Here is a 27,779-nt window from a genome sequence, read left to right as displayed (position 1 = left end):
GGCATTGCTTAGTGACTACTGATGGTGGCTACATTGAAAATGGAGGTGGGGAATCAGAGTACATTTTGGAGGCAGCGCTAATAGAAATTTCGAATGTATGGGATGTGATGGGTGAAGAAAAGAGAAAAATAAAGGATGACTCTAGTTCTTTGACTTGAACAACTAGGTAGATAGTGTGATTCCAGTAGAATGTAAGCTCCATGAGGAAAGAAATCTTGTTTTGTTTCACTGATGTATTGTTCCAAGTTCCTAGATCAGTAAGTAGCACAAACTAGGGGCTCACTGAGTACATAATGATTATACTGAATATCAGATCTGGGGGAATTCAGAGTTCTGTTTGAGAATGTGAAGTTTAAGTCCTATTAAATGTCCACAGTTAGATGCAGAGTAGCTACATTTCCAGAACTTTGGATGGACATCAAGGCTGGAGATATAAATTTGGGATTCATCAGCAGGTAGATAATATTAAAGTCATGGGGCTGGCTGAGATTACTTATGGAGATGGTATAGGCTGAAAAGACAGAGGATCCAAGAACAAGACTTGAAAGATTATAAAAGAGAACAAGTAAAGGAGCAGGGATCAGCGAAAGAGATAGGGAAGCTGTATTCATTAAGGTGGTAGGTAATCCAGGAATGTGTGTAGAAAGAAAGTCAAAAGAAACCTCTGGAGGAAAGAGAGTGCTGCTGAGAAATAACAAACAGAGAAGGGACCCCTGTTGCTGATAGCAAGCAAGTCATTGGTGGACCCTATAGAGCAGTGTCAGGGAGGTGCAGTTGAACTATAGAGAGGGGTTGCTCCACTTCCCAAGTTCTTTTCAGGATTTAAACAAGTTTTTAAAATAAATTGGCATGATGGCTGTTAAGATTATGATGACAAGATATAAAGATTATGATAAGAAGATATAAAGACCATGAGGCAAGTAGAAGAGGCAATTAAAGACTTGCATCTTTGTAATGCATCATTAATGTACACAGTCAAACAATGGTGGCTGTAGCTGGTTCATATTGGCTCATGACGGCAAATTGCTGCTAAATTTCAAGGCAGTTATGCAAAACACCCATTATTAAAAATAAATTTTATAAATGTGCAATTAATAATATATGGTATAAACACAAAGATAGTGAATACTCAAAACTGATAACTCTGTCATTATTTTGCTACATTTTAGTATTATCAATATCATTGAGGTTAATAATGAAGACTAAACTTAAAAATGTGTCAAATCTCAGAAAGTTAAAAAGGATATCCAGGAATTGAACTCAGCTCTGCATCAAGTGGACGTAATAGACATCTACAGAACTCTCCACCCCAAATCAACAGAATATACATTCTTCTCAGCACCACATCACACTTATTCCAAAACTGACCACATAGTTGGAAGTAAAGCACTCCTCAGCAAATGTAAAAGAACAGAAATCATAACAAACTATCTTTCAGACCACAGTGAAATCAAATTAGAACTCAGGATTAAGAAACTCACTCAAAACCGCTCAACTACATGGAAACTGAACAACCTGCTCCTGAATGACTACTGGGTACATAAAGAAATGAAGGCAGAAATAAAGATGCTCTTTGAAACCAATGAGAACTAAGACACAACATACCAGAATCTCTGGGACACATTTAAAGCAGTGTGTGAGGGAAATTTATAGCACTAAATGCCCACAAGAGAAAGCAAGAAAGATCTAAATTGACACCCTAACATCACAATTAAAAGAACTAGAGAAGCAAGGGCAAACACATTCAAAAGCTAGCAGAAGGCAAGAAATAACTAAGATCAGAGCAGACCTGAAGGAGACAGAGACATAAAAAACCCTTCAAAAAATCAATGAATCCAGGAGCTTGTTTTTTGAAAAGATCAACAAAATTGATAGACCGCTAGCAAGACTAATAAAGAAGAGAGAAGTATCAAATAGATGCAATAAAAAATGATAAAGGGGATATCACCACCGACCCCACAGAAATACAAACTATCATCAGAGAATACTATAAACACCTCTACGCAAATAAACTAGAAAATCTAGAAGAAATGGATAAATTCCTGGACACATACACCCTCCCAAGACTAAACCAGGAAGAAGTTGAATCCCTGAACAGACATAACAGGCTCTGAAATTGAGGCAATAATTAATAGCCTACCAACCAAAAAAAGTCCAGGACCAGACGGATACACAGCCGAATTCTACCAGAGGTACAAGGAGAAGCTGGTACCATTCCTTCTGAAACTATTCCAATCAATAGAAAAAGAGGGAATCCTCCCTAACTCATTTTATGAGGCCAGCATCATCCTGATACCAAAGCCTGGCAGAGTCACAACAAAACAAGAGAATTTTAGACCAATATCCCTGATGAACATCGATGCAAAAATCCTCAATACTGGCAAACCAAATCCAGCAGCACATCAAAAAGCTTATCCACCATGATCAAGTAGGCTTCGTCCCTGGGATGCAAGGCTGGTTCAAGATATGCAAATCAATAAACGTAATCCATCACATAAACAGAACCAACGAGAAAAACCACATGATTATCTCAATAGATGCAGAAAGGGCCTTTGACAAAATTCAACAGCCCTTCATGCTAAAAACTCTCAATAAACTAGATACTGATGGAACGTATCTCAAAATAATAAAAACTATTTATGACAAACCCACAGCCAATATCATACTGAATGGGCAAAAACTGGAAGCATTTCCTTTGAAACCTGGCAAAAGACAGGGATACCCTCTCTCTCCACTCCTATTCAACATAGTGTTGGAAGTTCTGGCCAGGGCAATCAGGCAGGAGAAAGACATAAAGGGTATACGACAGGGAAAGAGGAAGTCAAATTGTTTCTGTTTGCAGATGACATGATTGTATATTTAGAAAACAACATCGTCTCAGCCCAAAATCTCCTTGAGCTGATAAGCAACTTCAGCAAAGTCTCAGGATACAAAATCAATGTGCAAAATCACAAGCATTCTTATACACGAATAACAGACAAACAGAGAACCAAATCATGACTGAACTCCCATTCACAATTGCTTCAAAGAGAATAAAATACGTAGGAATCCAACTTACCAGGGATGTGAAGGACCTCTTCAAGGAGAACTATAAACCACTGCTCAACAAAATAAAAGAGGACACAAACAAATGGAAAAATATTTCATGCTCATGGATAGGAAAAATCAATATTGTGAAAATGGCCATACTGCCCAAAGTAATTTATAGATTCAATGCCATCCCCATCAAGCTACCAATGACTTTCTTCACAGAATTGGAAAAAATTACTTTAAAGTTCATATGGAACCAAAAAGGAGCCCGCATTACCAAGACAATCCTAAGCCAAAAGAGCAAAGGTGGAGGCATCACGCTACCTGACTTCAAACTATACTACAAGGCTACAGTAACCAAAACAGCATGGTACTGGTACCAAAACAAGAGATATAGACCAATGGAACAGAACAGAGCCCTCAGAAATAATACCACATATCTACAACCATCTGATCTTTGATAAACCTGACAAAAACAAGAAAAGGAGAAAGGATTCCCTATTTAATAAGTGATGCTGGGAAAACTGGCTAGCCATATGTAGAAAGCTGAAACTGGATCCCTTCCTTACACCTTATACAAAAATTAACTCAAGATGGATTAAAGACTTAAATGTTAGATCTAAAACTATAAAAACCCTAGAAGAAAACCTAGGTAATACCATTCAGGACATAGGCATGGGCAAGGACTTCATATCTAAAACACCAAAAGCAATGACAATAAAAGCCAAAATTGACAAATGAGATCTAATTAAACTAAAGAGCTTCTGCACAGCAAAATAAACTACCATCAGAGTGAACAGGCAACCTACAGAATGGGAGAAAATATTTGCAATCTACTCATCTGACAAAGGGCTAATATCCAGAATCCATAAATAACTCAAACAAATTTACAAGGAAAAAAAAAACCATCAAAAAGTGGGCAAAGGATATGAACAGACACTTCTCAAAAGCAGACATTTATGCAGCCAACAGACACATGGAAAACTGCTCATCATCACTAGCCATCAGAGAAATGCAAATCAAAACGACAATGAGATAGCATCTCACACCAATTAGAATGGTGATCATTAAAAAGTCAGGAAACAACAGGTGCCAGAGAGGATGTGGAGAAATAGGAACACTTTTACACTGTTGGTGGGACTGTAAACTAGTTCAACCATTGTGGAAGACAGTGTGGCGATTCCTCAAGGACCTAGAACTAGAAATACCATTTGACCCAGTCATCCTATTAATGGGTATATACCCAAAGGATTATAAATCATGCTTCGTGCCTGTTGTGGGGTGGAGGGAGGGGTTTATACCCAAAGGATTATAAATCATGCTTCAGGCCTGTCGTGGGGTGGAGGGAGGGGGAGGGATAGCATTAGGAGACATACCTAATGTAAATGACGAGTTAATGGGTATAGCACACCAACATGGCACATGTATACATATGTAATACACCTGCACGCTGTGCACATGTACCCTAGAACTTAAAGTATAATACAAAAAAAAAGTGTCACATCTGTAGCCATTACATTGTGAATATTTTTTAAACTGAGGAAATATTCTTCCAGCATTCAAGAACTAATATGATTCAACAGGTAAGTTTCCCACATCACTGATGAATGGTTGAAGTTTTGACATAAGTCTTTGTTCTTTTGTTTTTGTCTTACTAGTCCAGCTAAAGGAAAATCTCAACCAACATTCATGTTGGAACTAATTCAGTCATCAATTGTAACTATAGATTGATTATTGACTCAAGTGTTTGGCGAAACTCAATGAAAGCATTTTGTGACAATCAATTGGCTAAATGAAATTTGCAATAAAGAGTATTGTATATTTGGCTGAGCACAGTGGCTCACACCTGTAATCTCAGCACTTTGGCAAGTGGATCACTTGAGGTTGGGAGTTCGAGACCAGCCTGCCCAACAAGGTGAAACCCCGTCTCCATCAAAAATACAAAAAGTAGCCAGGCGTGGTGGCATGCACCTGTAATTCCACGTACTTGGGAGGCTGAGGCATGAGAATCACTTGAACCTGGGAACCAGATATTGCAGTGGGCCAAGATCATGCCACTGCACTCCAGCCTTGGTGACGGAGTGAGACTCTGTCTCAAAAAAAAAAAAAAAAGTATTGTATATTTTATTATTGTTTGCAAATTGCTCACTACACATTTCTTTTCAGTAAAGTTACTTGTTTCCATGTGTGTGTGTGTGTGTGTGTATGTATGTTTTCTATATATAAATATGTTTCCAAATATATAGGGGTGTTTGTGCATATATATTTATATATATAATATATATTTTTATATATTGTATATATTTACATATACACACATATATATGTTTCCCATTTATATATATATTTCCATTATACATATAGAAACAAGTAAATATATATTATATGTATATTCAAACTTTTTTGGAGAGCAACTTGTTAAACATTTGCAAGCGTACCACTGCCTCCCACTGAACAACTGCATAAGGCCAAAATTCAAATTCATGCCCCTGGATGTTAGAATCTGGCTAATGGAAATGGAATGGTAATAGAATTAGGGATGAGAATGAAGAAAGTGGGTATACACAACTGTTCGGGAAGTTTAAGAATACAGGAGGCAGTCGCTAGCAGTAGATTCAAGGTTGGGAGTTCGAGACCAGCCTGTCCAACATAGCGAAACCCCGTCTCTACCAAAAATACAAAAATTAGCCAGGCGTGGTGGTGTGCACCTGTAATTCCATGTACTCGGGAGGCTGAGACATAAGAATCACTGGAACCTGGGAGCCAGATGTTGCAGTGGGCTGAGATCAAAGAAGAATTTATAAAAGAAAGAAGATAAGAGAATGTATTATATGCTATCATTGGGAATGATCTAGTAAACAAGAGAAAGGTTGATAATAATGGAGAAATACATTATTAAAGGAATAAAATCCTTGAGAAGGTTGGAGGAAATAGGAGTAAAAGCATCAATGGAACTACTACAAACCTATTAGAATAGGCAAAATCCAGAGCACTAACAAAACTAAATGCTGGTGAGTATGTGAAGCAACAAGGACTCGAAACCACTGGTAGTGGAAATGCAAACTAGTATAGCTGTTTGGAAAGACAGTTTAGCGGTTTCTTACAAAACAAAACTTATTCTTACTACATAATCCTTTACCCAGTGGAAACAAAAACTTATTTACACTCAAAAATCTGCACATGGATGTTTATAGCAGCTTTATTTACAGTTGCCCAAACTAGGAAGCAACCAAGATATCCTTCAGTAGGCATATAAATAAATAAACTGTGGTACATCCAGACAATGGAGTATTGTTTAGCACTAAAAAGGAATGAACTATCAAACTATGAGAAGACATAGTGGAACCTTAAATGCATGTTACTAAGTGAAGAAAAGCCCATCTGAAAAGCCTATATATGATTCCAACTACATAACATTCTAGAAAAGCCAAAACTACTGAGACAGTAAAAGATCACAGTGGTTGCTAAGAGCTTTGGGGAAGATGGGAAGATGACTAGGCAGAGCAAAGAGGATTTTTAGGGCAGTGAAAATACTCTGTGTGATAATATAATGATGGATATATGTCATTGTACATATGTTCAAACCCATAAAATGTGCAAGACCAGGAATGAACTGTAATGTAAGCTATGGACTTTGGATAATAATGATGTTATTATTAATTGTTTCTCACGAAATACTTTCATTGAGTTTTGCCAAACTCTTGTGTCCATAATCAACCTATGATTGCAATTGATGATTAAATTAGTTCCAACATGAATGTTGGTTGGGATTTTCCTTTAGCTGAGCTAATAAGACCAAAGCAAAACAACAAAGACATGTCAAAAACTTCAATCATTCATCAATGGAAGTTCATCAGTTACAGCAAATATACCACTTTGTGGGGAATGTTGATAGTAGCAGAGGCTATGCATGTGTCGGGGAAGGAAGTACGTGGGAAATTTCTGTACCTTCCTCTCATTTTTGTTGTGAATCTAAGTCAGCCCTAAAAAAGAATAAAGTCATAAATAAAAAAATTTTCCATTGCAGGGAAATTAGGGAGACAATCTGTATATTCATTAGAAGGTGGAGGGTAAGAGAGATACAATGGCAAGATTACCTTTAAGCTTCATTCTAAATCCTGAGGGGCTAAGATTTAGATATGAGAAATATAAAAGCCATTTGGCTTCTATAAATTGGGCACATTTTAACTATAACTATATCTAAAAGCATTCTGAAGTTAGTGTTCCTGATTTTCAAGCTGCTTTTTTCATTTTAAGTGTTTAGTGACCATTTATAGAAGTTCCAAATTTTGCAGAAAACAGCAAAATAACGAGCAAGCTTTTCTTTTGCTAATACTTTCTTGCAATACTCAAAAATGAGGATTCTATTTCCTCTCTGTGTATATATTTGGGAATAAGTTACACGTCACTGCTGCTGTTGCAGCTGCTGTTCCTCACGGTAGACAAAGTTTTCCAAGGCAGAGGGAGGCCAGCTGAGGGTAGCACCTCTGGTAAGAAAGCTTTAAAATGTCTTACTTGTTACACCAATAAGAGTTGTAATGGCCAGATCCTGGAACAGAAACTGGTAATTTGAAAGGCTGTTTGTCTCCTGAAAATGAAAAGAAAGCAGATCAAAAAAGTTGTGACCTTCGGGATGAAATTAGATGCTGATTACATTTATTTTCTCACTGCGACATAGGGTTCTTCAAGTAAATTACTGTGGAGATGCTGTGGTCAGGGCCTGGTTGAGTTGGTGAGTGATGGTGTTGGTGGAAGTAATCAAAGCCAAACCTGTGAAACCCTCTCTATCTAGGAGGCCTATCATCATGTACTTTCAGGGTGAGATTGTTTGTGCATCCGTATTACTTTGTTGAGGAGGACGTCTTCCCCTACCAGATTCATCTCTGCTCTCTTTTCTACTTGTTAACAGAAAAAACAGGATTTCATCTCACACAATAAAAGAATACATCCCCAAGTGACAAATGTGTGGTAACCTTACATAAATTTTACTGATGGAAAATAAGAATAAGTAAACCCACTATTTGCATTCTTGAATGTTTTTAGACAAAATGTTAGAAAATCCTAGCAAAGCATCTTAATACTCTTGAGGAAAAAGTGTTCAGGTCTTACTGATTTTAAGAAACTCACTTTCTTGCTCCCCACCCCTTAGTGGAAAGGAGATAATGTTCAATGTTGAATTCTACCTTTGAGAATAATTTGGGAATTCTAAAATAGAGCCCAATTTCTATAAATAGCCTATCCTTCTCTAGCCCGTTTATCAGTGAGTAGGAAAAGGTATATATATCTTTTCCTACTCACTGATATATATATTTCAGATATATATATCTGAAAGCAATAGGACTAAAACCTTTAACCCAGGAAAAAGAAGGCAGTATATAAAGATGAATCTGGATATCTGCCACACAGATATCCAGATGAAATTTCTTTTGTTGGTGTTGGTTAATAGGATAATCTCACATGTTGAGTTCACAGATGATGGGCATGATTTTTTCTCCTCTTATACCTTGTTAAATAACAAAAGTGATCACAAGACCTATGTATTTTTTGTGGTATGACATGCCAGTTTTCACATCCCTATATTCAGGGAACCAGTGGCATGCTGGCTTATACTAACACTTAAAAGTCAATTGCTAAATTTTCAGAGATGTTGTGAGCCGGTTGTTAAATAAAGCCGATATAAAAACTTAAATTATACAAGCGTACCATTAAATAAATTATACTGAAGCCAAAGTTAATAAATACTCAAAGCTCAGCACTTTCTAAATATTTTTCTACATTTCACTGTATTCTGTGCCCTTGAGGTTATTTACAACTTTTGTATCTATATGGGGCAAGTAGAATCATATGCTACTGTACATCTTTCCCCACTTCATGTTCAGTGACAATGGACAGACAGCTTGAAACTGGTTTTGGTAGGAGTATTGACACCACTGAAATGGGCATAAATTAATAATCAGGTCTTTTTTTCATGCTAAATGAAGCATTTAGCAGCACCCTGATGCAGAGAACCATTTCTTTATTGAGTGGTAGACTAGGGTAGAGCCACATTGGAATTAAGAAGATAAAGACCTTGTCCAATCAGGTAAAAGTAGCAGCAAGAGAAAAAGCAATATATTCAGTTGTGATCCTCAGCTATTACTAGATAAAAGGTTTCTATATCAGAGAATTGACATCAGCAACCTTTCCTGTGCAAATCTATTTCTGATTTACTTAAAAAATTCTTAAGGATATTTTTGGAGGGGCTATTGTTGCGCAGATATCCTATTTGTACTCTTTCTTTGAGACGCATTGTAAATTGAGAGTGCATTGCTACTCGTTTTAGTTCACACTAACCAAGAGGCTAAGTCCCAAGTCATACCCAGTAGAGCAGCAGAACACCAACATACTGAATCATGCTGTACAGAGCCATGTACTTAAACATGCAAAAGGAGGTAACGAGAGCTGCACGTCCTTCCCTGTGTAAGAAAACAGATGATAAAGACGTGAAAGTAATGAAAAGACATAAGGTCAGTCATTCTGTGCTGTTCAGCAAAGCTCAGGAGAAAAAAAAATCCAAAGTCATTATACAACTGTTTGTCTGAAAATGGACATCCCTGAGCTCGTGGATGCAGGCTGTCAGTAAACTAAACAACCCAATTTTCAAGAAGGCCAATTCCAGGCCAAGGTCCAAGGTCCTTGAACTGGTGATGGAGTCCAGATTTACAGTTGCTCTTGTCCTTTCATCAGGCAATGTTTTAACTCCTAAACTCAGTGGAGCTAGTGCCAGATCTTCTACCTACTCACTAATGTGATGCAGAAGATCATTTCCCTTGTCTCAGTTTCTTCATCTGTGAACTAATGGATTTAAATAAAATTGCAGATTCAGGGGTTATTTTCATACAGGAGCTTCAGGAGCTTGGCAAACATTTGATTCAAATTTCATTTTGGCAGTCCCAACTTTTTCTAAAATTGGACCGAAACAATATACACACTCAAATTAGTCATATATCAAATTGAAATGGGCTGGAAAGGATGAGCATTTTCATCTCTGTTATCGTTGATTGATTGAGTAAATAGTACACATTTAAAGCATGAAGTAGATGACATATGAAATGTCACTTTTATTATACTTTTTTTTTTTTTTCCAACAGGGTCTTGCTCAGTCACCCAGGCTGGAGTGTAGTGGCATGATCTCAGCTCACTGCAACCTCCGCCTCCAAGGTTCAAGTGATTCTCCTGCCTCAGCCTCCTGAGTAGCTGGGACCACAGGCATGCGCCACCAGGTCTAACTAAATTTTTTTGTATGTTTAGTAGAGACTGGATTTCACCATGTTGGCCAGGTTGGTCTCGAACTCCTGACCTCAAGTGATGCACCCACCTCGGCCTCCCAAAGTGCTGGGATTACAGGCATCAGCCACCACACCCAGCCTAGATCATACTTCTTTAAGTTTAAACTCATGCCCATTATGGTGTCCTGGGGTGTTAAAACCTGATCCTCAAACCAGGTTTTTTTCTGTATCAGAGTTTTGCCATGACATTTCCTCTGCCCAGAGGCAGTTTCTCCTTATCGCTTAGAGAGGTTCTCTAAGGTTCTCTGCCCAGAGGCAGTTTTCTCCTTATCGCTTAGAGAGGTTCTCTAAGCAATAAAGAGAGGTTCTCCTAAGGGAGGTTTTCCCGTACCACCCCATCTGAAGCAGCTGCTTCCACCTATACAGCCATCTTATTCCCTTTACCCTTTTTATTTCCTGGACAGCACCTATCAAAATCAGTAAGTATCATCTTTATCTCCCTTAGTTTCTGGCACTAAATGCCTACTCACTAAATATTTGTCAAATGCATGAATAAATAAAAAATTGGGAGGACCTAGCCAAATTATTATTTTCATGTGGTGGAAATAGTATATCTGTAGATAAAATACACTTGAATAAAATTAATTCTAAAATAATGTCTAACCTCATATGGTTGTATGAGCTTGGGCACATCAGTTAAATTTTCTGAACTTCAATTTTTTTATTTGTTAAAAAAAAAAAAATAGCCATTCCTGCATCTCCAGGCTGTTTTGAAGTGTGAGGTGGTAGGCATTACAGCATTTTAAAACTAGAAACACATGTCAGTTACAATAATCAAGAGCAGCCACCATGCTCACTATCTCTAGCATTCAAATATAATGGCGCAGAAGTACATTTTTGGCAGGGTGGCAGGGAGAGCATCAAAGCAAATTTTAGTGAGAGCAGCAAAAGCCAATAAAGATTTTCAAAACATTATTTTTCAAATAAAGATTGAAAGGAGATAGCTACATTTGAAAAATGAGGATGATTGACACTTTCAAAGCCATAACAAGTTCCAGATTCCAATCTTCTAAAATTAACCTAATCAGTGAATTCGCTGGAAATGCCACTACTCTCCCAATGTTACTTTTAACTTCTGGAAAACCCATTTGGAAGTAGGATGCTTGGCTGCATTCTTCTACAAAGCACCCTCCCCACCCAGGGACACCAAGTTTCTCTGGTCTTTCCCAGGCAGAACAATGTGATTTGTACCAGAAGTCAAGAGAGAGAAAGCAATGTTTGAGGAAGTGCCTACTTACTTGATAAGGTGAGGTACGCACTCAATGTTTGGAGTTTTGGAAGTGAAAGGTGAGGCCACAGATGCCTCCTGCTCTGATAAAGAGATGCCCACATGAGCCATTTTCAGAGCCTGAAAGCAAAGAATCAGCTTACTTCCCACGTAGACTCATATATGTCTCTACTAAAGCCTCATAAGGAAAGGCCAGTTAAGCTGGCCACAAGGTGCTTTGTGTGCCCAAACTCTAACCAAGAGACTTAACCCTGCCTGGAACATAATAGATGGTATTAGGATACCTAGCCAAAGAAATGAGAAACCTAGAACCAAATTCTACCCCATGTAGCCTAAACTAACCATTGAATCAACATGTGACTTTGGTCAAAAGCCTCCCAATGCAACAGTTTATCCATCAAGAGGAATGGAAATGATATATACGCCAGCAGTACTACCTCTAAAGGGCTTGAGTATAATTGAATGTGAGATTATGGCCACACACACTGGCAGCTACTTACCCCACAGTCATTGGCTCCGTCACCACACATACCTACAAAGTAACTAAGAGGGAACCACATTAATTGTAGATGAGATCAAAGCTATCTTGCTAATTTCTCTAATTAAAAAAAAACAAAGTAACCATCACTACTCAGGGTTCAAACTCATTATTTAAGGGAAATTTCCTAAGAGTCTAGTTTGACTGAAAACAGTGTGATTCAGCAGTTTATACAATGGATTTAGAGATTCAGAACATGATTCCTTTACTGTAAGTGTTTCATGTAGACACTGCACATCACTGCGTAGGGAGAGCTTTCTCAGCTGTCAGACAGAGGCACTCACAATTCTATGATGTAAGCATGGCATGGCAGAGAGGGCACAGGATTTGAAACCAGATCTAGATTTTGACCTGGTCATCTTACCATTTTCACTATTATTATTCCCATCATTATTATTATTTTGCCTATAAAGGGCTATGAGTATTAAATGAGGTGCTGTATGGGAAAGTACAAAGTCTAAAATGATAACAAGTCATAGTTGTTTGTGCTGTTAATACTAGCATGAGAGGAAATCCACCCTGTCAATAGTCACTCAACTCAAGTATGTAATGTCAGGCCTAGAAGTTGAAGAAAGAAAACACATCCCTGTTTCAGAATGGCTTTCTGAGGCTGGGTGAACACTCTCTTGAATCATTGACAAGGATTATGGATAGCCAGCTTTTTAAATTATGAGCATTCTGACAGCATGCATAGAACATGCTATACTTTTCTTCCACACTGCCATATGGAAGTAACTCGTTGACTCTCTAGGTTTCAGTCATGTTAAAGAGACAGGGCTTTCTGAACTGAGAAGCTAGCCTGATAACAGAATCAAATGAATAGGAGGGCAGAGTAGAAACGAGTAGGAGTTGGAGTCATGTTGTTGTGACATGGGGACCAAAGTGGAGAAAGGCTCTGGTACTCTGTGGGGTTCTATTAACAGGAAACAAAGGGTCCCGAATGACAGGCACTTCATTTGGACTGCCCATTCTGTCTAGGAATGGAGACCCTTTGTGTTAGGAGAGAAGAATTTTTCTGATTTAGGATGGAAAAATGCTTTGGCACACAAATATTTTAGTCTTTCTAGTGTTACGTGAATCTCATATGAATGTCCCTATATCATCATTGTGATGAGAGCATATGCAAATAAAGTCTAAATACTCATTGTCCCCCCAGGAGCTGAACTCAAGCCACCTTTCCATTCGTATTTCTCCCCATACTCTTTCAGGCCCCTTAGGTTCTAGTCCAGTGATTCTCAATATTGAATGCAAAATTGACTTATGTGAAAAAACAATACTGATTTTTCAAGCCCCGTATAAACAACTGAATCAGGATCTCTGAATGGTGAGATCCCTTGGTATTGCTATTTTTCCAAAGCTCCTAAGTGATTATCTCATGCAGCCAGACTAAGGACCAGTGCCCTTGCCAAACCGAGTGACTCCCTGTACCTCTTCCACTCCCCCTGACTGTTATGCCTCCATGCAGTTCATGCCACCTGCACTGGCAAAGAACCTACTCCAGTTTCTGAAATTCTTCCACCAGACTGGACTTCTGCCCGGGAGACATTCTTGCAAAGATGGTCCCATTGATCAGTATCTGTAAGGAACCCAAAATGGAGATTTTTTTTTTTTTAATCAAGTCAGCTGGTTGTACATGAAATAATTAATAACACTCAGAATGTTGACTGCATCATGACACTTACGATGAAGAAAAAAAAAGTTTCCAATGAGCCTTCCTTTGGATTTTAAAACAAACATTGAGGTTCTGGTCATCAGATAAATGATCAGTGAAAAACAAAAATAAGTAAAGATAATTACTTAACAAAAAATATTTTATGAAAATGATGACCTACAGGAATTTACCTCAGCTGTCATGGGGAATGTGGTCCTGAAAAATCTTGAGCTTAATGGAACCTTGAACTGCAAAACAGCAAGATACATAGTTATCTTGAGGGATAACTATGTATCTAAAACTTACCTCCCCCCACTAAAGCTTTAAGTTCAACCCTCTTGAGTACTGAGGTCATCTATCAAAAAACAAATGGCATTCCCTTATTCTTGGTCTGCCTTCCTGTATAATTGCAGGATTTCCACTATACTTTGAGACCCCTTACCATGGCAATATAGTGACAGCCACCCAAAATCATCTTTATAATTCAAGAAATCACTGATACTTCAATCGTATAGATGGTGGAAAATTGACTAGTCAAGTTTATTTATTTCAAACCTAGTAGGAAACAAGACAATAGTATCTTCTGCAAAAATATCCATCTCTCTTAAGAGACAGAGAACTCCCTGAGTATATTTTTCCTGTTTCAAGATTTGAAATAATGTAGGACCATGCTCTGTAAGTGACGTCATCAGCATTTTCACAGGGAGACTGTCACCCTCTTAGAACTTACCTTTGGCAGTAGGCTGCTAAAATGTTGACTTATAACATGAAAGGATTTTCCAGTTAGGGCAAAATGGTAACTTCCTTCTCTGCCATTATCAGAGACTTCATCCCTGATGTTAATGTAATTGTCCTACAAAGCAAGACACAGTGATTTTAGACTCTTTCATTTGACAGAGTGGTTAGAACCACAAGCATATCTGAGAGAAGATAATGAAGACAGACCAGGATCTATCTGTAAAAGTCACTCTGATTCCTCAGAGAAGCATTTTCTCTTTGCTGGATCAATCTTTGCACATCACAGACAACTAGTGAATAGGAGCATAACACTTACTCATGTCCTGTTTTCATCGTGATTTGATCTTGGTGAGTCCCAGAGAAGAGCACATTTCACACATTTCAAGTGTAAAATACAAAAGCACTGCAGCTTAACAAATTTCTCCCTGAAATGAGAACTCACTATTTTTTTTCCTTAGGGAACTAATATTGTTCTACAAGGACACAATGGAGACAGAATACTGACAAGGCTGGAGATAAATGAATGAAACTTTTTTCTGAAAACATAGTCTGATTTTCTGAGACACACAGTAGCATCTCTCCCAAAGACTAGATCCCCTTTGAACCCAGTGGGGTGATTGACAAGCAAGGGGAAAGGGAGAAAATAGATTCAGCTCCACTCACTATATTCTTTCTCATACAGGGCCAACCATTTTTTTTTAAGTTTAAAAGATGGATTATTTCCAGCACACAAGAAAGCACTATACCTTCAAGCTCAGTATGAAAAGTATGGAAAAACCAATGTAATTGAGTTCATTCAACAGCATGAGTGCTAGACATTTGGAAGCATATGTTGACTCTCGGTCAAAGCTGTTCAGTCACCAACACTGCAAGACATGTTGGTAATGTGGCAGAATGTCTGTGTTCAGGAGTACCTGATTCCCATACGTAATGTGTTTCTTCTCTTCTACTAATGTCCAAGATATAGATGCTGATGAGGACCCATTGGTTTCATTTGCCTCAATGAGAATGACTTTCTGGTTTTCAGAAACCATTCCAGATTTTCTGGCCACTGTTATTGCAGTCTGAAGATTGTCACCTAGAGGAAAGGAGGAGTATCTCAAGATGAGATTGACGAGACTGAATTAATTCATGCAGAGCCTTGAAAATCAGAGCAGGGAGTTCAGTCCTTATTTCAGGTATGAAGAGAAATGATCTCTAATATCTTTTTCAGCCCTGACCTTCTGTGACTCTATGATCCCTTTTCCCCTTCTTACTGCTTTTCATCAGGTTACTTCATGATCCACCAGTGTATTTTTGCCAGACTGGGGGAAAAAATAAAAAAGCAAAATTCAAATCTATTTTCGTCATTTGTTAGCAGCTTTGCAAATGTTTAGGCAAATCCTCTGGTTTAGTAGAGTATCTGGTGGCTCCACTTCCAGGCAAACTGGAGTAAGCCCACTACGATCTATCTCTCCCACTGATTACAATGGAAAACTCTGAACAAAAATCAAGAAGCAACTCCCCAAGGACTTTGAAAAGTAAACAAAAGCAGGCAGATGGTGGAAGGCAGTCAAATTTGCAGAAGCAACCTACAAGGGGATGAGTTTCTCGACTTTTTTTCTCTTCCCTATTCCATATTTGACTGGCGCGTGGGCCTCAGTTAAAAAGCTGTTTGGGCAGCAGAACTCTAAAAGATGCCCAGTCTTTCTGGCCAGAAGAGCCAGGAAAAGGGACTCTTGTAGGCTAAAGGGCATGGGCGGAATCCTGGAAAGGAGAGAGCCAGACATGGGGACTAATTCAGTATGTGAATTACATAAGTCCCAAGTTCAGTCTAGAGCTGTGCATGTGTGGACCAGATCCAAAGAAAGATAACAAAAATTCCAGGAATTGAACTATGATATAAATCACCCCCCATTTGTGAGAGTAACCTCTGAGTGAGGCAGACCCAAACATCACAGCAAAAGATTTTATATTTAAGCTAAGATTGAAACTGCCACCTACAACAGGAAAGATAGAACTTACAGTTGATTGTTAGCCAGACAAACGAGAAAACCCTCAACATTCTCCAGAAGATTTTAACAGGATTCAAAGTTTCACAACATAATACTCAAAATGTTTGGGATATTCAATATGAAAAATCTGGAAAATCTGGCCAATTCTCAAGAAAAGCCACAACAGTTGCCAATCTATAGATAGTCTAGATGTTGGAAGTGTCAGATAATGGTTTTTAAAGCAGCTATTGTAAGACCCCTTCATGTGGTAACTGTTAATATTCTTGAAATGAAAGCTAGAAGTTCTCAACAAGAAAATATAAACTGTGGGAAAAAACCAAACGGATACTTTAGAATTAAAAAATATAATACCTGAAATTTAAAAAAGAAAAATCACTCAATGTATTCAATAGCAGAATAGATCAATGGAAATTATGCAACCTGAAGAGCAGAGAGAAAAAAAATCATTTTCGTGAACAGACTCAAAGATACCAAAATAATTCATATTCATGTCATTAGAGTCCAAGAAGATGAGGAAAAAAGTTGAAAAAGAAAAAAAATTGACAAAATCATAGGAGAAATTTTCCCAAGTATGATAAAAGACCTAAATGTACAGATTCAAGAAGTTCAGTGAATTCCAAACAAGATAAACTTAGTGAGAATCACAACCAGACACATAGTAATCAAACTGCTAAAAATCAAAGATAAACAAAAAAAGCAGTTAGAGAAAACCACATTACATATAAGAAAACAATAATTCAAATTATCACAGATTTCTCATAAAAAATACGCAGGGAAGAAAACAGTGGAACATCTTTGAAGTGCTGACTTCATCTTTCACTTTGAAGTGTCAATTCTAACTCCTATAATAGCTGCTGAAAATATCCTTCAGGAATAAAGGAGAGATAAAGACTTTATCAGATGAAGGAAAATGAAGATAATTTGTTGACAGTGGACATGCTCAAAAAATAAACAACAACAACAAAAGCTACAGGGTTCTTTAGGTTGAAATGAAAGGAAATGATACCAGAGGTTAACTTACAACTTAAGGAATGAAAACATAGAAATGATAATGATCTGGGTAATTATAAAAGTCTGATTTTCTTTACTCACGTTCCTTAACTCTTCACTGTTGAAAGTAAAGACTAGCACATTACCTGGTGGGGGTTTTTGACATATTTCATACTTATGATAATAATAACATAAAGAAGAGAAAGCAAGAGACATTCCTGGTTATAAGGCTTCTTGAAAGGAGAAGTATGTACGTTGTGATGCCTACAGCAACCATTAAAAAATTAATCATATAATATCTGGCTGGCTATCCTGAACATAGCTTCTCCCAGGTTTCTACCAAAATATGCATGAAGATCCTCAAAAGAGCTGAAGTGGTGGGAAGGAGCTGCCTGAGGCTGGAAGGATACAGGGAGCCTTGAGTGCTCACAGGTTTCCTTCATGCTCCACAGCAGGCCCCTGACAGCCTGTCTGCTTTTTGCCCTCCACCACCTGTGAGAGATCCACCACCTGTGAGAGATCTACCACCTGTGAGAGATCCACCACCTGTGAGAGATCCACCACCTGTGAGAGATCTACCACCTGTGAGAGATCCACCACCTGTGAGAGATCCACCACCTGTGAGAGATCTACCACCTGTGAGAGATCCAGTTCTCGGGATAAACAGCCCAGGCCTCAACTCCAATCATCTGACAGAAAAATCTAACAACCTTTCCAAGAAATCCGAGACACTGGACAGGAAAAGACCAGGAAGAACAATCAGAGCACATGACTAGAGAAGTCATGTGCACTGGCCAAGCGCGGTGGCTCACACCTGTAATCTCAGCACGTTGGGAGGCCGAGGTAGGCAGATCACGAGATCGAGACCATCCTGGCCAACATGGTGAAACCCTGTCTCTACTAAAAATATAAAAATTAGCCAGGCGTGGTGGTGCGTGCCTGTAATCCCAGCTACTTGGGAGACTGAGGCAGGAGAATCCCTTGAACCAGGGAGGCAGAGGTTGCAGTGAGCCAAGAATGCACCACTGCACTCCAGCCCTAGTGACAGGGTGACACTCCATCTCAAAAATATGTATATAAAAAATAAATAAATAAATAAAGCACTGGCCGGGTGCGGTGGCTCATGCCTATAATCCGAGCACTTTGGGAGGCCAAGGCAGTAGGATCACCTGAGGTCAGGAGTTTGAGACCATCCTGGCCAACATGGTGAAACCCCGTCTCTACTAAAAATACAAAAATTAGCTGGGCATGGTGGTGCACACCTGTAGTCCCAGCTGCTTGGGAGGCTGAGGCAGGAGAATCACTTGAACCCAGGTGGCGGAGGTTGCAGTGAGCCGAGATCATGTCACTGCACTCCAGCCTGGTGACAGAGCGAGACTCCATCTCAAAAAATAAATAAAAATAAAAAATAAATAAGGAGAGCACTTAAGAAAACTCAAATCCCACCCCACACATGATTTAAGAACTGAACAATTCAAAAGGGGATTTGAAAAAGATAAAGAGCATTGTTGAGACCTGAGATTGTGGTTTGAACAAACTGGGTGCAAAAAAAAAAAAAAAAAGTCTTAAAGCAAAATTATAAAACTATATAATCTAAAGCAAGGAACAGTGGTGCATGCCTGCAGTTCCAGTTACTGAGGAGGCTTAGGCAGGAGGATCGCTTGAGCCCAGGAGTTCAAGGCTGAAGTGAGCTATGATCCTGCCACTGCATTGTAGCTTGGGCAACAGAGCAAGACTCTGTCTCTAATAAATAAATAAATAAATAAATAAATAAGACAACTACAAGAAAAACGGACAGACTGAGAGGAGAGATAACAATGGAAATTCCAGAAGTAAAAATGGACAGAGACCAGAGGCAAAAATTAAATAAACAATAGGAAAATTTTTTCTCGCAGGAAGAAAGATTAAAAGGTGCTCTCCGTGTTTCTCCCACTCCTATCTCTTCTTAATTCTGGGGAACTCTGGTTCTAATCACTGGTTTCCAGAGATTGATTTGAAAGCCTTGGGTCACAGAAAGAAGCAACAAGAAACTCTCATCAACTCAAAACTTTTTAAGTGAACGAATCATCATAAAATTGGTCCATTCAGAGAACAGAGTTGAGTCCATTAAGTTATTGTCACAAGGGGTTGCGTATTTGGTGATTCAGTTATATAAACCAATGCTCTTGCTATGAATATAATACTTTTCATAATCTGTTTTATCATATGTATAACATTCAAAGTGACAGATATTATGACTTAATAAAGATGTCAAAAATGGTAAAAAATAAAATAAATAAAAGTTTTTCTAAAAGTGCTGTCCATGTTCCAGACTAAGTTAATGAAACAAGGGAAACACAAAGGCAAACATTTCTAAATTCCAAAGTTAAAAAGTTTATGTGCAGAAAAGAATAAGTTACTTATAATGGACTCTCCCTGGACTTGTCATGAGCAGTATCAGAAGCCAGAAGGCAAAGGAATAGCCTCTACATACAGATCATTAAGAAAAAAGAACAATAATTCAGGAATCTTTTATCTGAGCAAGATGTCATTCACGTGTCAGAGCAATGAAAGATATTCAAGCATGTGTAAGAAATCAAATAGCACCCCTCCATTCCATCCAAGGGCAATATTTGAGGGAAAACAATTGTAAACAAGCAAGGAAAGAAATAGAGCAGAAATTTCAATATGAGAAAAGAGGAAGTAAAGAGAGAGGGTGGAGAAGGATGAACACTTGTACAGAAATCTAAGTTAAGGATAGATTATGAGAATGTGTCATCTAAGTGCTAAATAAAGATTTTTGAAACAGAAGGGTCACAGTGTAAGGGAAATCCTAATCAATAGTAAATGAACTCAGCAACTTCAAAAAGTTGGACTGGGTTGTTAGAAAAGGAGAAAGTAAAAACAGTCCAAGACACTCTTGGATTGTGGGGAGTAGAACAGGGGACAGAGAAGTACAAAAGAAGAAATAAAAGTATTCTAGAGTTTGCAGCTATAGAATTGGGTTCAGGGGAAGTGGGAACAGAAAGTGCGTGCTTTGATGGGGAAATAATGTATCTTCGAGACATAAATGAAAGAGTTAAAAGCATCTGACTATAAGAGCAGGCAGAAGAAAGGCAACACACTGCAAAAATATGAACATGAATTCATTAGGAAATCATTTATTCACCTCTAGTCTCTTTCCCAATTAAAAAATTATAGCATCAGCATGAAATTTCATTAATAAAGTCACACTTGATTTCATTAAGAAATTTCACACATTTCTCTTGTGTGATTTATTCTCATTGCTATCTTGTTTGTATGATCTGGAGCTGGGATTGGGAGTACAGAGGACAGCATTTTCTTTAATTTCTAGAATCGTGGATTTTATGATTGATGAGCCTTCAGCATATTTATAGACCCCATCAACTGAGGATGCTTCTTCTTCTAGCATTTGGCAATAAAAATCACCTTTGCCTGGCTCATGTCTTCTTGTCATTCAGGTCTTATTTCAAATGTCACTTCTCGGAGAGGCCTCTCTTAACCAACTCATCTCAAACAGATGGCCAAACACACTTTCCCGCATTATCCTATTTGCGTACCTCAAAACGCTGATACTATTTGACTGGTTGGTTGATTTTCTCTCATTCCACTGACATGGAAACTCTGGGAAAGCAGTAATTGTGCCTTTTTGTTGCCCATCTCCAGCACCTGGAATGGTGTCTGGCCCAGAGTAGGTTGTCAACAATATTTATTAAATGAGTGAATCGTGTCTATTTCCACATCAAATTCTTACTGTTTTCACCATATACTTTGTTCTATACCTGTGATCATTACAGTCCTTATCTGGGCTGAGATGAGCTCTTCCAAGACAGGTTTTGTCTCTTCCTTCAATCGATTCTCCAAGATCAGCAGCCCCAGAAATATCAGGTCTGATTCGACCGTCTCCCTGAAAATACATATATAGATGTATGGAACAGAAATAACACACATTGTAGCTTTTTTTTTTTTTTTTTTTTTTTTTTTTTTGAGACAGAGTCTCGCTCTGTCATCCAGGCTGGAGGACAGTGGTTCCAGTGATTCTCCTGCCTCAGCTTCCCAAGTAGCTAGGATTATAGGTGCCCACCACCACGTCCGGCTAATTTTTGTATTTTTAATAGAGGCAGGGTTTCACCATGTTGGTCAGGCTGGTCTTTTTTTTTTTTTTTTTTTTGAGACGGAGTCTCGCTCTGTAGCCCAGGCTGGAGTGCAGTGGCCGGATCTCAGCTCACTGCAAGCTCCGCCTCCCGGGTTCACGCCATTCTCCGGCCTCAGCCTCCCGAGTAGCTGGGACTACAGGCGCTGCCACCTCGCCCGGCTATTTTTTGTATTTCTTAGTAGAGACGGGGTTTCACCGTGTTAGCCAGGATGGTCTCGATCTCCTGACCTCGTGATCCGCCCATCTCGGCCTCCCAAAGTGCTGGGATTACAGGCTTGAGCCACCGCGCCCGGCCCAGGCTGGTCTTGAACTCCTGAATTCAAGGCCTTGGCCTCCCAAAGTGCTGGAATTACAGGCGTGAGCCACTGCACCCAGCCACATGATAGCTTTCCTACAGGAAGTAAAACAAAAAGAAAAAGACCTCTGTCGTAGTGGTTCCATTCACTCATTCAAGCACTGTTAGGTGCTGATTAGGGACCAGGAGTGATTCAGAAAGAGGACAGGAGGGGACACAAAGGCTCTGGAGATGTTTACTCTAACTGAATGAAGAGGAAGAGGAAGAGAGTGTTTGTTAAGCAAAAGCTTTGCTTTAACCTTTGCAGAAAATGAGCTGAAAGCCCGTAAGGGTCTCCTCCATCTGTTGTGGCTAGTCTGATTTTCATTGCCTCACCTGTTACCCACAAAGGGGAGCTTTAGCTCTGGCACAAAGCATGAAAAATAAGGGAGGTACAAAGAAAAATAAAATAAAATGCCAGTTTCTCCAGCAGCCAAGTCTATAATCAATATTATTTTAGCCCCAGGAGATATGAGGTCATAATCTCAACAAACAGGCCTCTCTATTCAGGTCAAGCTCATCCCTTTCTTTCTCCCCTAGCTGGTAGCAATGATCTTCTGCATCAAGCGTGAATGTTTCTGCAAATAGGTGCAGTCTTCAAGGCTCCTATCCACCCCACAGATATTTTCAGGGGTATTCTACAGAACTGAGTGCAGGGGAATCCATTTGAGAACAGGAGTTCAAAGATTCTTCCATGATTTATTTATCTTAGACACAGATAGAGAACAAGACACCAGCACTGTCTAACTCTGGCTGAAACACAGATGAAAGCGGCACCCACTCAGACTCCTTGCCTGTCTCCGTAGGGGGTCTCACATCAGCTACGGTCATGAACTAGCATTAGTGGTGCTCCCAGGAAACTGCTAAAGCCTCCACGGAGAAACGGGAAGTGGACGCAGTCTGAACGACTCACCTCAGAGCAGGCTTGAAAGGATGGCATTTCCCATTTTCTGAACCTGTCATTTAAATCTCTCTATGATCTGGTTCCAAACTATCTTTCCAGCTTCAGCCATCACTAAATTCCTCACCCACCCTCATTTCCAGCCAAGCTGAACCACTAGCCATGGGTTTTCTCTCAACCATCTCTAGACACTTGCTTTAGACTGCTGTAAGACATGTGTCTTTATTTCCTAGAAAAGGTTGTAATTTCCCCATGATCTGCTACTGAAACCCTCCTGACACTCGGAGCCTAATGCCACGTCCCCCACAAAGGCTTCCTCAGATAGAAATCATTGCTCCCGGCTAGGCGCAGTGGCTCATGCCTGTAATCCCAGCACTTTGGGAGGCCGAGGCGGGTGGATCACCTGAGGTCAGGAGTTCGAGACCAGCCTGACCAACATGGAGAAGCCCTGCCTCTACTAAAAATACAAAATTAGCCGGGCATGGTGCCAGGTGCCTGTAATCCCAGCTACTCGGGAGGCTGAGGCAGGAGAATCGCTTGAATCCAGGAAGTGGAGGCTGCAGTGAGCCAAGATCATGCCATTGCACTTCAGCCTGGGCAATAAGAACGAAACCCTGTCTCAAAATAATAATAATAATAATAATAATAATAATAATAATAATAATAATTGCTCCCTTGGCATATTACTTGTATTTCAGTGTAACTCACACTTTATTTGCCCATGTTTTATTCTTGGCCTTCTGCTTTGTCACACTGTCTCAGCTCCTTGAGAACAATACCACGTGACTCAGTGTGTTCACCACCACCCACGTGCAAGTGCTCAGCAAATGTGAAACGCTCTGAGGCCTGTTGGGACCATTTTTTGCCAGGTAACCTACGGAGATTCCTCATCCAGAAATTCTGCTGAGTTCAAGGAACAGCACTGAGGAAAAGTGGAACAGAATATGCAGAGACTGCAGTAGCAGAGACTATAGTAGCCTCTCACTCCAGATTTTACATCCAACTGGGAGGCAGAATTTAGACATGGCTCATCTCAGTTGAGTGGAAGGCTGGGAAAAGTATGATAACAGATGTCCAAATCAGAGTCCCATAGAGTCAGAGGAGGGTACAATCATTTCTGGGTGGAGTGATTGGAGAGGCTTCCTGTAGAATATGATATTTAATCTGGTGTTTGAAAGATAACTTGGTTGATGCCTGATTGAGGTCTTACAGGGTAAATGCACGTGGTAGCAATAACTACTTAAACATACCCCTAGAATGACCCTCTATGGCAGACGCACCTAAATGTATGTTTCAAGCTAGGAAATCTGGCCATGGCCAACCCAGAGATTTGTTCCTTGTCTCTGAGGAACTTCTGAGCCCCCGTCCCGTCTAGTGGAACATATGCCAGGCCATACAGGGAGCTGGGGCCCTGAGATGTGAGTTGGATGAAGGCTGCTAGGTGGAGGTCAGTCAGGAGTCAAGTGAGGGCGCTATGCGAACTGCAGGATGTGTGTGGGCAGCAGCGGTTTTCCTGCACAGCTCACCACCGCTGGAGTATGGGAAGGCAGATACGTTGTCCACTTTGCTGCCACTGGACTGTTTCCATATGTAAGGTGGTTCTCCCGTCCAGCCCGCTGTTACTGAACTCTCTCCCCTGTAGGTGAGCCCCTAATAAAACCCCATGTCTCATTTGCTGGCTCTGGGTCTCTTCTTCAACCTCTTGAACCTGGTGCCTTCCCTACTGAAGTCAATGGGGGTTTGGCACAACAGGTCTTCCGATCTTTCTCATCATCCTGGTACTCAGGTCCCAGGTCTTGGTTATTTCTGCAGATGACATGACCTGAGCCTACCACGAAGTGCCAGATTAGGCCAAGAAAATGGCTGTGGGGTCAAACATCTGCCATAGCCTATGGCCTACCTTGGCACTAGTATTTCTAGCTCCTCTGGCTTATGGCCTTTGCATGGTTCAAGGCACAATAATCAGGAGACTGGAGTTCTCATGTCAGCCCTCTACCACTGCCTTGCGGTGCGAGCCTGACTAAATTACTTTCTTCGCCTGGTAACCAGGTTCATCTATGCACCTCCAAAGTCTCTGCTAGTTCTAACATTACATGAGTTTGCCTTTCATAAGCATTTAATCTGAATAAAAAAAAAATTAAAAGGAGTAATTCCTTAAGGGGTCTTAAGCTTTGCAACTTGGAATGGCATTCTATCTCTTCCAGCTTCCTGCACAGACATTATGCCTCCTCCTGAAGTATCTAAAAATAATAAAGAATAAGTGTAATATATACAAAGCATTGTCACCCCTGCGATTACATTTCATGTTCTTAAAATCCATGTGATTTTTAAAAAATGACATTGCATAAAGTGGGCCAATAACCTTTGAAGAGATTATGATACCAATGCTGGAAGTACCGTGAGTAACCATACACACACACTCACACACACACACACACACAAAACAACAGCAAGAATCTTCCATCCTAATCAGGAATTTGCAAAGAATAATTAAATTAATTTAGCTATGTGGCTGGGCATGGTGGCTCATGCCTGTAATCCCAACACTTTGGGAGGCCAAAGCAGGTGGATTACTTGAGGTTGGGAGTTTGAGACCAGCCTGGCCAACATGGTGAAACCCCATCTCTACTAAAAAACAAAAATTAGCTAGCCATGGTAGTAGACACCTGTAATCCCAGCTACTCAGGAGGCTGGGGCAGGAGAATCACCTGAACCCGGGAGGCAGAGGTTGCAGTGAGCCGAGATTATGCCGCTGCACTCCAGTCTAGGCAATAGAGTGAGACTCTGTCTCAAAAAAAAAAAAAAAAAAAAAAAAAAATTAATTTGGCTATGTGTGTACATGGTAGTGATGTGCTTTACGACAGGAGAGGCAAATTGATGACCTAAGATCAAATTCTATTAGAGAATTTGTGATTTGTGTTTAGACCATACAAGAATTTAAAAAGTCAGAATTTCAGTACCTTTAACTGGGACATGTACTCTGCTGTGTGCCACAGCCCTCACTATTCCCCGTTGCTCATCTGTCTCCACAATAAGTGCTTTGTTACGTGCATGCGTTTCAAAACCATGAGTTAGCAACTTGTAAATATGCAAATATCGTATCATAACAATCAGAAGCAGCAGCATGGTAGCCAGACTCTTACCATAGCCCTTGGCAACAGCCTCTCAGGAAACTAAGTTCAATTCCCAATTCTGCTCTGTCCCTTCCCTTCCCTGGACCCAAGTTTTCTCTCCTTCAAAATGTGATATCCAATCTCAAAGTTTACTTTTAGCTCCCTCACTTGAATGACCTTGAACTGAGTTGATCAAATTGCAACAAATATGCAGAGTTGTTGCAGCCAAAGTTTCAGGGGTCACATTAAACTGGCCCCGCGGGAAGAGCGGTTCGACAAGCCCAGGAAACGAACACAATGAGCCACTTCCCACTCTGGGCCTCATTTTACCCATTCACAAAGTGAGAGGGTTGGGTCACAGCAGTCATTCTCAGCAGGGACAGCACTCCCTCTAGAGGACATTGTGAATTTTTTTTTTTTTTTTTTTTTTGGCATCTACGCAAGACTCTGAAAAGATCAATGCACAATGAATAATTATCCCGCATCCCACATGCCTTTTGAATATCTTACTGGACACTCATGGACACTGAAAAATTATTGTACTTTCCTAAGTCATTTTAGGCTTACCTTGTATATATTTTACTATTATTATACTATAATATACTGTACTATTATGGCATATATAATATTAACTATGTTATATTAAGCAATTACAAAATTGTTTATTAAAATTTCCCTAGCTTTTCCCCCTAGTTTATATGTGTTACATATAAACGCAAAGTATTTTTCACACTTATAATATTTTGTTGAATTTTGCAGAAATGGAACTACCTGTACTATGTAAATTGGGAGGAGACTGTACTGTTTTCTTCAGAGTTTTACCAAGACTTGTTAACCACTTCACAGTCATCTCAATGGCAGCAAGACTGAGGTATCTGAGTCTGCAATACATAACACACCTGTATCAGTCTGTATTTGTAGATGTTGCAGCCTCAATTATTCTATACACAGGTACAAGCAACTTATTACTTCATTTTGTGTTAGTGGAGTCAGCTGAATATTTATTAAACTATCACCTTTGTGAAACATTATATGTTTTGCTTTTATTTTTACTGTATAATAGGTCATTATATATTTTTTACAAAGAATATGTGCAGATATATGTGAACTTTATTTTAGAATATTAAGAGTTAAAAAATATAGTTACAGGAGAGTGTTGACTTTGATTAGATTGAAACAAATAGGTTAGACTTTCCAAATGTATAATCCTAAATATAAAAATGAGCCTGGATTAGCTCCACAACAGCATAAGCAGTGGTGGCTGACATTAAGTGTTAGAAATGATATGAAAGGTGAAATAAACATGATACCTGAAAAGAGTGGAATTTAAAAAAATAAAATTGAACTTATAAATACTGCTGTTTTTGAGCTGTTAAGCATCTCTATTTTAACCTTAAAATGTAAAATTGAATCTATAGGCTAAAATCTTTCTCTAGTATGGAAATTTTCCTTGTTTTTTTGTAGATGTTACCAGGATTATATCATCTAAGCTGTATTTATTTATTTCATTAAGCTGTGTATTTCCTATCAAACATTTTTTCAGGTAAATGTTATGTTTCATAACTCCCAACCAATCCACCAACTATAGTTTTTTTAAATGGGGACATAACCACAATTTCAAATTCTGAAATGCTGATTATATTCCTATGTCTATTTTCACAAAGCTGTAAAAATCACATCATATTATACATCTTATATGACTATTTCTCATAAAATCCCCCAGTGAGTGTTCACATTCTCTGTGGGATTTAGGCAGGGCAGGGATTACTATATCTCTA

At 39.3% G+C, this 27,779-nt stretch overlaps 1 protein-coding gene across 5 annotated transcripts in view; it reads right to left on the bottom strand.

Annotated features, from left to right (window-relative positions):
- The window catches only part of LOC105470832 (ATPase 13A4), a 169,874-nt gene that overhangs the window by 34,210 nt on the left and 107,885 nt on the right, over positions 1-27,779 (bottom strand). For 4 of the 5 annotated variants that reach the window (XM_071090645.1, XM_071090647.1, XM_071090646.1 and 1 more), the window contains 8 exons: positions 21,280-21,404; positions 15,428-15,591; positions 14,506-14,628; positions 13,621-13,700; positions 12,087-12,129; positions 11,597-11,706; positions 9,389-9,485; positions 7,546-7,618 (listed from right to left, as the gene is read on the bottom strand). In XM_071090645.1, the coding sequence (XP_070946746.1) occupies positions 7,546-7,618; positions 9,389-9,485; positions 11,597-11,706; positions 12,087-12,129; positions 13,621-13,700; positions 14,506-14,628; positions 15,428-15,591; positions 21,280-21,404 (815 nt within the window). The remainder of the gene's footprint in view (positions 1-7,545; positions 7,619-9,388; positions 9,486-11,596; positions 11,707-12,086; positions 12,130-13,620; positions 13,701-14,505; positions 14,629-15,427; positions 15,592-21,279; positions 21,405-27,779) is intronic. The other variant, XM_071090649.1, reaches the window with a different exon arrangement.

This window comes from Macaca nemestrina, chromosome 2, assembly GCF_043159975.1.
Source record: "Macaca nemestrina isolate mMacNem1 chromosome 2, mMacNem.hap1, whole genome shotgun sequence".
Classification (NCBI taxonomy): domain Eukaryota; kingdom Metazoa; phylum Chordata; class Mammalia; order Primates; family Cercopithecidae; genus Macaca; species Macaca nemestrina.
The sequence above is the reverse complement of the archived record's forward strand: the minus strand, read 5'-3'. Positions and strand labels throughout refer to the sequence as shown.